This window comes from Polyodon spathula, chromosome 3, assembly GCF_017654505.1.
Source record: "Polyodon spathula isolate WHYD16114869_AA chromosome 3, ASM1765450v1, whole genome shotgun sequence".
NCBI lineage: Eukaryota > Metazoa > Chordata > Actinopteri > Acipenseriformes > Polyodontidae > Polyodon > Polyodon spathula.
Window position 1 is genome coordinate 77,567,693 of NC_054536.1, and position 15,230 is coordinate 77,582,922.

The following is a 15,230-nucleotide window of genomic DNA, read 5'->3' on the forward strand; positions in this document are numbered from 1 at the left end:
AACATGTGCAACTGATAGATTTACAAACTATCAACTGACAACTCAGTGCTAGAGTGCTGTCCTGTAGAACAGAAGGCTATGCCTGAATTTGAACTCTGGCTCCAGCCTACTCTTGTCAACCCAGGTATGAATGATTGGAAAATCCCACCTTCCAGTGCCTTTTCTGAGAAATGGGAAGCCCTTGCAATTCTTACACTATAAAAATGAACAGGCTCAAACCATGTTTGGATGAGCTTTACCTATTACTGCAACTGAAACAGACTTTCTTTCTGCAAACAATCAGTGCCATTGTAGACTGCCAAGTCCATCTGCAGTGGATTTGTATATACATTCAGAAGCACCTGCGCTCAATACAATATTATTATTTATTCCAGGAGCAAAAAAAAAACACATCTAAACCACTGAATAAAATCTGCTGTTTTTCTGTTTGTACAGAATTGACATTGTCTGGTCCTGACAGCACATACAATCTAAACAGTGATTATATACAGCAGGTAAATGTGTATCTGTGTATATATATATATATATATATATATATATATATATATATATATATATATATATATATATATATATATTACTTAACCATCGAATATAAAGTAGATGGTACCAGTAGAAGCTACCATTTTATGCAGCAATATTATAAAATACTTTTTGCTTCTTTTTGTTATATGTATTTGGTATTATAAGGATAGTGGCACTATAGCTGAACTATATTTAAATTCATTAAAATTAAAATAGTATTTAAGTGCTACACTATTTCTGAAAAGGTGCTTCCATAAATAAGAATACTTTTGAAATTCCTGACTTCTTGTTGAGGCTCATAAAGATTAAATCACACCTATAAAATACAAACTTTTTTTTCTGTACTTACTCTCTGGTGGCACTCGGACCTTATGAGGGCATCCAGAAAGACTTCTGTGATGTGGGTAGAGTCCTGTCACATGACCAGTGCCATCACAACCTGGTGTAGGGCACTTTGTTTCCTTCTTATCTGAACTTGGAGATTCTGGAAAGATACAGCATACACCGACAACAAATATAAATGAAATATTTTGCTTTAAATAACTAGACTTTAAAATATTATGTTGTAATTTGTGCTGCAGTCTTAAAATATGTGCTTGTTTCTCTGCCTTTTTTACGCAGTGAGCCCTGTATTACATGTGCAGCAGTTATCTGTTTTCCGAGCTTGGGTACCTGCCACTTGTCTCTGTCTCTTTGTTCTACACACTTATCAATTGTTACATTTTTAGCAGCCTGTTATGCTGTAATTATCGTGCTGCTACGCTTGAATATTTGCTGCACTGTTTAAGAGAGTGCTATTTTTCATATTCAGAGATGTACTTCCAATTTTTAAGGATGGTTTCAGACTTAAACTATAGCTTAACTAAAATGACAGACTAACAAAAGTGTTTTTATAGAAAAATGCATATTTATAATATTATGCATATTATAATAATAATAATACTTGGGGGTAGGTGTACTAAGATGGGCCAGTCATAGTGCAAACATACCGCAATTAGCATTTTTGTTGCGACACTTAGCAAAGTTAACATTCTGTCTTATGTACTAAGAGTAGATATGTTAATGAAAACAGTAGAAATATATTAATTTAAATATTTGTTGTGTTTTCTTAGCGAGCCCTCTATTGCGAGAGTCGTGCGACACAGTTCAAATAAATAGTGGGAGTTGAGTTGTGGTTTGCTGCAGCAGAGAGTGCCCGAAGGATAATGTCTACACATGCAAGGGTGCAAGAATCAAAATAACATAGTTTTTGTTAAATGTAAACATCATCTGTACAATGCATTCTGTTTTATCTTCAGTTTAACTATTTTATTACGTTTTTACATAAATATTGTAATTTTCCAACATGTGGAATATATTGTACTTTATTAATGATTCAAGGGAATCAACCAAAATTACACATTTCTCAAATTATACATTTATTTCCAAAAACATTAAGTGTCACAATTATTGTCACCCTTATTTTCAGTACTTACAAGGATAATGGCAGAGCCTTTTTCTAAAAAAATTTATGAGATTGGAGAACACATAGAAAGGGATCTTACACCATTCCTCCATACAGAATCTTTCCATATCCTTGATATCCTTCAGTCTGCGCTTTGGACTGCCCTTTTCATTTCAAACCATAGGTTTTCAATGGGATTCAAGTCCGGAGACTGAGATGGCCATTGCAAAATGTGGATTTTGTGGTCAATTAACCATTTCTTTGTGGATTTTGATGCATGCTTGGGGTCATTGTCTTGCTGGAAGATCCACTTGCGGCCAAGTTTCAGCCTCCTGGCAGAGGCAACCAGGTTTTTGGTTAAAATGATCTGGTACTTGGTAGAGTTCATGATGAGTTTGACCTTAACAAAGGCCCCAGGACCAGTGGAAGCAAAACAGCCCCATAACATCAAAGATCCACCACCATATTTTACAGTAGGTATGAGGTTCTTTTCTGCATATGCATCCTTCTTTCAAAGCCAAACCCACAACTGGTGTGCATGGCCAAAGAGGTTTATTTTTGTCTCATCTGACCATAGCACCCGGTTCCAATTCAAGTGCCAATGCCCTTTAGAAAACACCAGGTGCTTAAATTTGTTGGTTGTTATCAGTAAAGGCTTTTTTTCAGGCAACCCTTCCAGGATGGTGTCTAATTGTAGATTTGGAGAATTGGTGACGCCAAGATGCAACCCAAATTGTATAAATCTCCAACTGTGTCCCTTTGATTCTTCTTTGCCTCCTGAACCATCTTCCTCAATGTGCATGGGGGCAAGATGCACTTGTGTCCTCTATCAGGCAGATTTACCTCTGTTTCACTGGTTTTGAACTTCTTAATTATTGCCCTAATAGTGGTAAGTGGTATATTTAGGTTTTATGCTATTTTTTTGTACCCATTGCCTGATTTATGACGGTCAACAACCACTTGTCTCTCTTCATTTGTGAGTTCTTTGCTTTTCCCCATGGTGATGGATGACAAATGGAGTTTACATGCATGTTATCTCATTTTTATACCTTAGTGAAACAGGAAGCCATGGAAGGTCACAATACAGTTCCTTAAGACTGAGATGTACTTAAAAAAGTAGAATATTAATGCAGATTTAATTTTGTTTGATTTTATTTCTAAGAATCTTTAGGGGTGCCAATAATTTTGACACCTATCTTTTTGAGAAAAAAAAAAAATATTACTTGTTAAAAATAAATGTTTTATCTGAGCAATTATATTAGTATAAAAGAATATAGTTTTCCCATATTTTTGAGCATAAACTATAGCTTATTACCTGTGTTCTTTATTTTATACAGCCTTTTTTGCTCATCTTTAACAAGGGTGCCAATCATTTTGGAGGTGCCTATATATATATATATATATATATATATATATATATAAGGCAGTTTAGTCCCATCAGATTCTATAGTGGGGGCCCCCAGCTTCACCCCCAAATAAGAAAATGTGTTTCTATCAAAAAGCTTTTCATAATCATGTAGCTGACTCTCGCTAAACCAGATATGTTTGTCACACATAAGGTGTTGGGTTTAAAAACAATACAGTAAAATCGCACACACATACATTTATAGTGCTCAATGTATTTTAAATGTATAAATCATTGCACTGAAATAACACGAATGTGTTTTGGGTAGGCAACACCTTACATTATGTAAACATATAAATCTGTACAGTACACCTATAGCGCATACAGTACAGTAGTAAAACCAAATGAATACCTAGCGCACTTTCTTTTTGCTTTAGCCCATAGGATACTGGTGTGGTAACACAAAATAAATCATGTAAATGGTTATAAAAAGCTTTTACAGTCAGACATATGGCTATTGGGAGTGAACTGAAAGTAAGGATGTACTTATGATTCCATGGTTGATATGAAAATTATAATAATATATTAATAATTAATCAATGCTGCTCCTTTGTATCACTGAACTGGCTGCTAAACATCATTTACAGCAGCACTATGGGGGTTTTGCACCTGCAAATCACTTTGTGCGTATCTTTACATCATCCCTATTATGTTGTAATTCTTACAAATAACTTACAGCCATAAACAAATGTAACTACTGTGTAGATATGTATCTTTAGCAGTAGTATTATCACCTGAGATATTGCTCACAAGTTCTGATTCTTCCATTGACTCATTAATGCTAAATACTTACAACAATCCCTGCACATTAAGAAATAATTTACCTTTGCAATTGTTATAGTTGTGTCTGCCATCAATGTCTCCGAGTCTGCTGTGTCTCCTTTCCCCACTCATTTGTTCCAGTAAGAACTGGTCCATTTCCCTGTAAGCATTGTGAAGGACCTGCCGCTGCTCAGACTGAAGGGCTATGGCCTGTTCCAGGAGACTCACATTCCCTTTAGCCCTGCCGAAATTAAGGGTGTGCTCTGAAACCCCTGTTGACCAGCCATCATCTTCACCAAGAACATCAACCTTGTCTTCACTTTCACTTAGGTCCTTCCTAGAGCTCAGGGTCTCAACCTGCAAACTCTTTATTTGCACATCCAGGTGTTGGCAAGCACCTGAATCCATGTCATCATCATACTTCTCTGCATCACTTGTCTTCCCCAGTGACTCTGTTGTGTGATTACCGTTTACGCCATTCACCTTCACAAACTTGGACAAGCTCTCCCACTCACTGTCCACAGTTTCAGAGTGGCTTTCATTGTGCACTAAAGAGCAATAAGGCACACTCTCCATCTCTGAAGCAACATTGTTTTCCTCTTTTGCTTGGTCTGGCACATCACCTTCACTGTCTGCTTCTGTGGAGTGGATGCCACTGTCATTCAGGGTGCTTTCAAAGGCAGCATGCTCAGATGAATCCTCAGGTTCTTGTTTCAGTAGTGTCTTTTCCTCTGCATTGTGGTAGCTGTTTTTGCATGAGGCCTTGTCTGTCTCCAAATTCATTCCTAAAGGAAAGTTATACAAATAATTTAGTTAAGTGAAAGGGCACTTTATGCCAATAAGCACATACTAGAACAACATATGCTTTTTTTTCTTTCTCTTCTTATGAGGATATTGTTTCTGGATGGTCAACATGTGCATTATAAAAAGCAGAAACCATGCTTTTACAAAATGTCTGAATTAATTATACATTAACTGGAGGGTTTTCCAGATGGGTGTTTCAGTCAATGGACATTGGCAATATCAGACAAAGCAAATCAATTATATATATATATATATATATATATATACCTTTATATATATATATATATATATATATATATATATATATATATATATATATATATATATATACTTATATATGTAATAACAAAAGCGTTTCCAACACAAATAATTTTATTTTACATTTTATAACACTTATTTCTTATCAGCTGCAAAATTCATCCTGGACCAAATAATTAATTAATTTGACCCTAAGGATCTGTTTAGCTTTAGAAAGCTTTGTAAATTATAGCTTACATTTAGTCATTTATCATTTATTATGAAATATAAGCTATCATCTAAATCAGGGATTTCTAATTTTTCACATAAAAAGCAGCACACTGTTCTTTATTTGTACTGTGGAGGGTAATTGCTTCTCATCAACTTAAGTCTACAACTAATTTCATAAGTCTTCCTCTCCTTTCTCAAATGCACAAACCCGCTGTACTGAAAGAACACATTCCCAACACAGCAGGCTTGTTGCTAGGGAAGTGATGTCACTGCCCTGTGCCTTTTGTAAAATTGCTGCCTGTTACAACTCAAAAACTTGTCGACTAAACTAAAAACCGCTTCAGCAAATAGATATTGAATTTGCTTTGTATTATTATGCAATGAGTGTGCATATGGTAACAGTATGATATTAATACTTTGTTTTTAATTGTTTTGTGTATTTCTGTTTGTGATGTCTACTGTGCAGTACAAAATAAAATGAACAGTAATTCTAAGGGAAATTGCCTATATATGCCTGTGTGTATTCAAGCTAAGGGTTAAAATCGGAGTATTCTTTAGTAATGTGTGGCCCGCTATGAACATGAGGTTAAACTAGTTTTCTGGATATGCGGCTAGTGATAAAAGTTTGGTTTTGCACCTTTGATCTAGATTAATCCAAGAACATCTCTTTTAATCCATCAAATCATTTAAACTAACTTGCTAATAAGATAATTTGATGGTAGAGAGTCATCAAGCGCTTTTATAAATAGATTAATCCTCAATCATTTTATAGAATTATTACTACTTAAATGCATAACATGTATTAAGACTATTAAAAATTTGTATTTTTTTTTTTTCTTGCCTAGGAAGAGGCATTGACAGGTACCATCCACTAGGAAACAATGAACCCTGTACAAGAAGGCAAGCAAAGAGTTTAGTGGGTTCATAAAGTATAAAATGTAACTGACAAAGTGACAAACATTTCCATGAAAGTGACAGAGAATTGAGGGGTAGTAGACGTTCTTTGATCCCATAGCCAAGCCAATCCCCTTTTTACCAGAGGAACTTTTCAGTTGATATTGGTAAGCTAACACCATGCAAGTGTCCAGAGGAGCTCACTGGTCATCTGACCAGTAAGGGCAGTTGTAGCGCAATGAGGTTAAGCAGTCCCTGCCAATTGTACCTCCCCAACCCGCAGAAGTGCCAATGGCACCCCAGCTTAGATCAGCATATTAACGTGTGCTCCACTGGCTGCATGACTCAGCCAGCATACCACACAGTTGTGCCTTTACCAGATGAATGACTCCTTAAATATTCCTTAAATATTTTTAATCGCGTAATTTCTAAAATGGTGTTCTAATAGTTTAAGTATGTCTCTGGTGTCTGTAGCTGGTGTGTTTATTGTTCAGCAGGTTCTCAGGAATAATACAGAATGTTTATCAAGCATGTTTCTAATATGTGGCTGGAGAATGTACTGAGTGAGCATATAGTGGTTATATAGACATCCATTTTTAAATATTCAAGGATCATTCTGGGGTCTTTTGACCCCAGTCTCTCTTTAACTATATAGCAAGTTCAAGGCTATTAAAAAGATAATCTTCTGTATCTGTTTAATTTTCTGTGTGTATTAGAAACTGCTAGTCTAGTAATCATGCTCAAGTCAGTGCATACTGGATTACCATACTGTACATTTTCAGGTTCTACACTTTTACGCAAGTTTGAGGATCTATGGTATTGTCTATTCATATGCCCCATTCAGTGCAAATCCATCGTCTATATCTGTTTTTGAATAAATCAGAGCTCCACTAATTTTAATTAAAGCTTCACTGTATCCAGACCAAACTGGATTTATGAAGTGTGCAGAGGTCTGATAATAACCTGCCTGCTGTACTGTGGTGGAAAACATTTAATCTGAATAGATAAAAAAAAAAAAAAAAAAAAAAAAAAAAAAAATCCATCCAACAAATGGATTAATCGTTAGTCAGTTATGCATAGTTACAATTAGCAGAACAGGCAATGAGCACTTGTTTTCCATCCAGATGGATGCACAGCCTTTAAAAAAAAAAAAAAAACTTGGATCCCTACTGTGGTTTCTATATTGGAACAGGTGATCGGTTTGTAATCCAGAATGGCCATTACCGGAGCTCTGCTGCTGAGCAGAAGCTTGGCTCATATCAACAGCAGTACTGCACGACCAAATGGGAGGTTTTTACTCCCATTATGAAATGCAGATATTCACAGCATCCCACAGGCACAGATTCTTATGTTTTTTTTTTTTTTTTCACTCTAGCTGTTATTTGATTTTCATACACAAACATTCCTTTTAAAACACACTCTGAGACCACGCAGTGATTTCAACATGATCTTGTGTCATTTTGTAAAATGAGTCCCAAGTACTCTCTTTAGAAGTAAAGTTGACTAGAAAAAGTTAATTGTATGTTCAAAATGACCCAGTTGATGGTTAGGGGAGAGCAAAAAGGGTTATGATAATTATAATTTAATATGAACCGAGGAAAAAAAGAAATGCCATTTCCAGTGAATCTGCTCAAATTCATTGAGCTATTTATTCTCTTGGTCCACTTAACTACCCACATGTGTACAATAATGAGTTGTAGACATTATGCCTAATTATGCATATTTGGGCTGTGTTAGAGGGCCTAACAAAAGCTCTCGAAAGCAACAATTACCTCTGTTGCTTAGCTACATCGTTTAAAATATACCTATTAAGTGCAGATTATAGGGGACTAAAATGCACATGTAAACCACATGTGTTGTTGCCAAAATGTTGTTCATAATTCAGTATATTAGAGGCTCACGCTGTTTTGTCTTTGGAAAGGACAGCACATTCAAATAAAATATTAATCGTCCTTCGTGGAATGCATTTTTATTGTTTTGTTGCCAAAATGTGTTTCATAGTCCAGTTCATTATCACTTTGTCTGAACAAAAGAGGATGGTTTAAATATAATACGTATATCTTATGCTTTAGAAAAGACACACCAGAGATTTTTTAAAGATTAAGAGATATAAAATAATTTACTCTATGCAGATCGGAGGTTTGAAAATTTATGGCAGCAAATGCATTAGAATTTGACAGTACCATTTAGCTATGACTCATGAGTCATAGCCAATCACAATACGAGTTTCAAAGCAGCATATTTCACGTGCATCCATCTATAGCCAGTAATATCAGTGCTTGACTCTCTAAACAACACAAGTAGACAGAATACCCCAAGCCAGTGTACTTGGAAATTGCTCTGCAACCAAGATTATCAGCTTTTTAAATGTAAAAAAGACACAAGCTATGTCAACTTGAAGGACAGGTAAGTTTTAAAAAAAGAATGAGACATTATGAGATTGCTGCTAACAGTCTGTTTGAAGAGTCTTGTTTACAAGGCTTTGTTAAATAACACAGTAAAATGTGCATTCAGAAAAAAATTGCTAAATTTTTAGAGGTGTACATGTCAGGGTGCGTACACCTTTAAAAATCAAAGTGCTTCCGTCTTGATTGTTCAGGTTGCAGAATTATTACTATTTTGTCATTCTTTATTCCCAGTTACTATTTGGTAGTTAGAGTAGAGAACAGGACAAGAGAAAACATTGGGAAGTTGTGGAGACAGAGCAGGGCAGAGGGAAGCAGAAACCTTTTTACACAGTGGTAGGTGTGTGGAATGAATTGCCAAGTCAAGCTGCAGGTTCAATGGGATCATTCAAGAGCTGTCTAGCTGTGGCTCTGGGAACTGTTCACATTAAGGAACTGGATGTATCAGTTGGTTGAATGGCCTTCACTCATTCCTATTGTGTAACTTTTCCTGTTTTGTGGACACAGAGGCTTCAAGTTTGAAGGAAATAAATTTCAATTTTAAGGTGCAATGGACAATTATTGTGATTTAAAACAGTTCATTTTAAAAAGCTCAATAAATGTTGACAGTATTGATGTGTATAAAACATACAAGTGATCAGTAGTAAACTAATTAAACAAGTAAACAGAAAAACCCCAGTTCATTCAACAGTAACGCATTTGCCCAGCTTTACTGTTGTGCAATGCCAATCAACCAACAACCTGCCTAAGCAGAGAAAAAAAGTACAATATATAGATTAGCACACTTAATATAAAGGATACAAATTTGAAAGAACTATAGTTACAGACTTGTACGCAACAGATGACATTTTAAAATTCACTGTCAATTGTTCGTAAAAAACAGACGAAAACAAGAGGACATCTATCTACCTGCTAGAGAGTCAGTGCTCCTTGACTCTTCTTTGCCCTCTGATTCTGTGAAGTCCTTATTCTCCTCCTCACAGTCATTGCTGGGATTGTAATGACGTGGTTTCATCAGAAGAGACTTCCTCTTGTTAACTGGGGCTCCACTTACAACTTCCTGGGCACTTCTCTTTCTTGCCATGGAGCCATAGGCACTGGGAGAGAGCAGACAAAGAACAATGAAGCACATGTGTTGCTATGGCTACATATTTGGGGGATTCATAGTTTGTTGACTGTTTCAGATCTGCAGCTAATTCACTCTATTTTTTTTAACATGTTTGGTAATCATATACCATCTGGAAACAAAAAGAAATATGCAGTCTTCATACACCAATATTCACATAATTTCCTCTAAATTATTATCTATACAGTATAGTCCTATTTTCCACTGAGAGCATCTATTGTTGAAAGGGCTTACTGCTTCTAAAGGAAATGTAGTAAATTACTCTGAGCTGGTATGAATTCTGAATGCTACCCTTTTAAGAAACAAACAAACAAACAAGCTGATGGAAAGCAATGTTGATGGAAGTTCATGTAAGTAGCACAGTGAATGTGGAGAAATATTTATTTAGATTAATTTAACTCATAATCGACTATGTATTAACTGATTCCAAATAAAAGTTTCTTCACATTCATGCCATTAATTGGTAGTCTGGGAAAACCAGGCACATAACAATATAAACAGCCATAAGGCAGCTCCGCATGTAGAAGATTGTTGTAACCAGCAGAAATATAATTTATTTTTTACAAAAACATTTAGTCTTTAAACACACAAACCAGAAATCAAAAACACTAGTAATATGTATAGGAGATGACTACAATTACAAAATGGCTTTGAACAAATCATCTGAAAAAAAAAATTCTGTACAATGAATTGTTGCACTGCAAACCTTTGTAATTTTTTTGAATATGAATGGCTTGGTTTACATGCACGTGAAAATCAACTCTACAGTCATACTATATATATATATATATATATATATATATATATATATATATATATATATATATATATATATATATATATATAATAAAAATGTTGTAGGTTATATTCAAAATAAAAACATGTTTTGTAAAAGGCGGTTCTAGTCTTAATGAAATTAAATTTTTAGATGTTCCACAAACACGCACACAGAAATATACATTCTGAGTAGTAAAACTTTTAGAAATTATATTTTATATAATTTTGTGTGTGTGCTGGAAAGGCAACCAGACAAAAGCAGCTAATCTGCAGCGTAATTCAGAATGTGCGCAACAACACTTTAATTAATTTCTCTTGTTAAATGATTTTATCTTTATGGCAACGCATGAAGCTCTCCTCACGATATTCAGAGTTGTTCTTTTCCTATTTAGTAAGCAGACACAGACATTTAAATATCCCCTCCCTTAAATGACTATGAATTGAGTAATCTGCATTGGTACAGCTGATTTGTTTTCCTAAATCAGAGCTGCATAGCAACGCATTTCCTGAAAAGTACAGCAAATAGGTTGTGAGGAAAAATGTCATGAGTTTTGCATATAAACGCTGTCAATGTCACCAAAAAGTACTTGAACTATTTTTTATCCTAGGAACCTCTTTTTGTGTTTCACATTATTTATGGAACCTACTAATCATTAATAATAATAATAATAATAATAATAATTATAATAATAATAATATAATAATAATAATAATAATAATAATAACAGTAGTAAGATTTTTCAAACAAATTTTGAATCACTTGAATTACATTGAATCAGAGTTACACTTTCCCAACACTTTCTTCGCTAAAACTAATTGAATTGGGTCAGAGAATCAGCTGTGATTGAAAACAAGAAACTTGTTTACTATACTGAGACATTTTTAAATTTATGAAAATGTGTATTTTTTGTTTTTTTACAAAGCATTCATATTCAGAATCAAGGCCAGTTTAATGTCTGTAACTGTGACAAACGTTCCCTGAAATAGAAATGTAACCATTACTGAATGGGTATTTACCTCCTAAAGACCCTAATCCTGAATATTAATATACTCAGGGGTGAAATTCTCAACAAAAAGTGCAGGTACTCATATGTGCAGGTGGTACACAGTACATTTAAAAATAAGCCTTACAAAATAACTGATAAAATATAATCAAGTCATCATAAAGAAAGAAGCTGAAAATACTGAAAGCTTTGTACCCTTCTGCATGTATCACTCAGTCATGTACTGTAATATAATGTAAGTTAACCCTTAAAGTACTGAGAAATAATAACTGCTGTAGAGAGGGAGTTTTGTTTCAAGATATCCTAAAAAAGGGGGATGTTAAATAAAATGTGTATAAAGAAAAAACTGTGCTATTTACAAATGATACAAAAAGGTCCAAGTCAAACAATGAATAATACGGGCTGAAATACCCTCTATTTTTAATGTACCAGGTATTATGACTTGGCCATTTTTTTTTACTGATTACTGATTACTTATACTACAACACATTATGTGTGCTTCTCAGTTGTGTTTCTGTGTAGATTAATTATACCATGATCTAATCCAGAAAAAAAAAATAGTCTATTTCAGGCAGAAACATTATAAAAGTAGACATCAGGGTTTTGTTTTTGTTTTTTTTTTACATCCGTGGCATTGTAGTTCCTACACAATATCAAAGTGACAAATTATACATTTGCATAAAGTAATATCGTTACTGTGGTTTGCGTATGCCTTTAACGCAACTGCAAACTCAAATTTAACTTAAATAAACTACAGAAAAGGGAGCATTGTACAAAGAAAACCAAAATGGCGAGATTTTTTTTTCGTTTACAGCCCTCATAACTGGCCAAATCTGGCCAAATCTGAAGCAGCACTTTGTTGATCTTGTTTTTTATGTTAATCCCTACTGTCTCACATACCACTATCCATTTTATAAACTTTCGCGCAAATTCTGGCAAGGAAATAGATGCAAGACAGTATGTTGTGATAATTATTTCTAATATTTATCATCTGTGTAATTTATGGTGGGCACTGACATGGATTTTTGCCTTCCAATTCACGTGCAGCGATGGTTGTTCGAATATTCAGATAGTTTCTCTGAATTTTAGAAAATAATAATTACTCCTTCACGTCTCACTGCTAAAGTCTTCTCTCGTTGATCAAACAATGAGCACTGACACAAAGTGAAATGGGCGGAGATTTGTGACACATGCCAGAATGAAATCTGATCAGAATGAAAGCTCGGCCAGTCAACATGCAGTGATTATATTGGCTTTAATGGGGCCAATAGCAGCTAAGAGACAGAGAAGCAGTATTAGGAAACAGAATGCAAGCAGCATGAACTGTGCAGAATGAAAGCATATTTGAGAAAGGTTGTGCTAGTGTGAAAGAATGGAATGCAAGCGTGTTGGATGAAAAGCAGATTAAATAAGTCCTAGTATCCAGTACCGGCATTAAAATAAGTCCCGGTACAGTGTACCGGTGAGTACCGTCAGAATTTCAGCCCTGACTATACTAAAGCTGCTCTTTGAGCCTGACATAGTAGTGATCCTGCCACTGAGGGACGAAAAGAACTGGCTTACAGATCTCAGCATCATTTTTCCATCACACCTGCTGCAATCATGGATGCAGCGACCTTGAAGGTTAATGGTTATATTTAAATTTAGAGGAACCAGGGTTATGATAATAACGTTCCCTTTCAAGTATGAAATGTAACCATTACCAAATGGGTGAGTGTAAAAAAGCCATTGCAAGGGGAAGTTTGCAGACGACTGGAATGCGACAAGGGTAACCTGTACGTTACCATTTGGAACCCCGGTAATTAGCTAGGGTGAAAAAAATGATTGAGAAAACATCTCTATGTCCATGTTATAGTGGTCAACGAGGAAGATGCCCTTAACACTCTGGTTCCAAAACCAGGGTTTTGAGGATCCACGACAATGAAGGTATGGGGAGTAGCTCACACCGCCACATAGCATATGTCCTTGACAGATGCACCCTGGAATAAAGCTCACAAAGTTGCCATGCCCCTGAAGGAATGGGCAGTGAGCTTTTCTGGAGGGTGCAAGTTGGCCAGCACATAGGCAGTCCTGACTGTGTCTGCTATCCACTTGGGCAGCCGCTGCTTAGATAGAGCTTGACCATGGGACCTTACCCCATAGCAGACAAAAAATAGTTTGGACTGCCTCTAACGTTTCGTCCTATCAACGTAGAATGCCAGGGCTGTTGCTCTTTGTTAGACTGAATAGGAGGTGGATGGAAAGCCTCCAATTCCACAGAAAAGCAGGATTGGTACAAGGCTTAACCTTTGTCCTGACCTCTGTAAAAATTAAGCCAGCTTTCGCTATCAAGAATACCTGCATCTCACTTTGCGGAGGTGATTGTCAGCAAAAAAGCCACTTTGAATGATAAAAAATTTCCACTCAGCTGAATGCAGGGGCTCAATTTTGACATGGCAAGCTGAAATAGCTGCAAAATAGAGCTTTAACATGGAGAGTTTCCCTCGTCAAAAAGGTCCTGCAAAAATTGCAGTATAACTGCCATGGGACAGGTTGTGGGGTCGAACCCACGAGGCAGACACCACATCTGGAAGATGACCCACTTATACCCGTACTGGGAACCCATGGATGCTGCTCTGGCATTCTGCAGGGTGTCAATAACCCTATTGGAAAGCCCCAGATGGCTCAAATGCAAATGTTCAGGGGCCAGACCCAGAACTGCAGACTCGATATGTCGCGATGCCATTAGGTCCTCCATGCCTGACTAAGCAGGTCACAGTGCATCGCCAGTTTCCATGGCTGCCCGCTCAAGAGCTGCATCAGGGTTGAAAACCAGATTCTCCTGGGCCAATATGGGATACTTGGAGCACCTTGGCCCGGTCCTGCCTGATTTTCTCCAGATACAGCGGGAGCAGGGTGAGGGGACGGTGGGTTGATTCCTTGGAGGCAAGGGTTGATTCCTCTCCCAAACCTCTCCCAAATGTGGCTCACCACCTTGGGGTTCACATGAGAGGAGGTTCTTGCATGCCCAGAGCAAAAGCTTGTGAGTCACACGATGGAGACTGGGCGACCTGAGGCCACCCTGGTGGCTGATGTAAGCCACCATTATTGTGTTGTCTGTATGGATAAGCAAATGTCTCACTTGAACCTTCTGCCAAAAATTCTGCAAGGCCAGGTTAACTGTATGCAGCTCTAAAACACTGATGTGAAGACCCTGCCAAGGGAGGTTCCACACACCTTGCGCACCCCAGCCATTACAAACAGTGCCCCCCCAGCCCAGGCTGAACGCGTCAGTGGTGACGACCTCCCTTCTGGGGACACTGTCCAGCGTTACGCATAGGCGTAGATGGGCCGGCTGTTTCCACTAGGAGAGTGCCTTTAGACAGAGGTGAGACACTGTCAGTTTTCGGCCACAGTTTAACGTGGGCTGAAAAACCCTGCTGCTGAACCAGGCCTGCAGACAGGGCACATGCTCAGGAGACCAATGGAAGGGTCTGGGAAGCTGTTGCCATCAGGCCCAGAAGTTTCTGGAACGTTACTACCATGAGCACTCTGTTGAGCTGAGAGCTCCAAACAGGCTGCTATTCTGTGCACTGCAGTCAGACAGAGTGGCCAGCCTGGCCTCAGAATCCAAGCA

General features: G+C 36.9%; 1 protein-coding gene across 1 annotated transcript in view; it reads right to left on the minus strand.

Moving 5' to 3' along the window:
- LOC121313432 (suppression of tumorigenicity 18 protein-like) overlaps positions 1-15,230 on the minus strand; it is a 98,767-nt gene that overhangs the window by 26,789 nt on the left and 56,748 nt on the right. Inside the window, exons 7-9 of the mRNA XM_041245957.1 lie at positions 9,617-9,804; positions 4,199-4,921; positions 875-1,009 (exon numbers count right to left, since the gene is read on the minus strand). Coding sequence (XP_041101891.1) covers positions 875-1,009; positions 4,199-4,921; positions 9,617-9,804 — 1,046 coding nt within the window. The remainder of the gene's footprint in view (positions 1-874; positions 1,010-4,198; positions 4,922-9,616; positions 9,805-15,230) is intronic.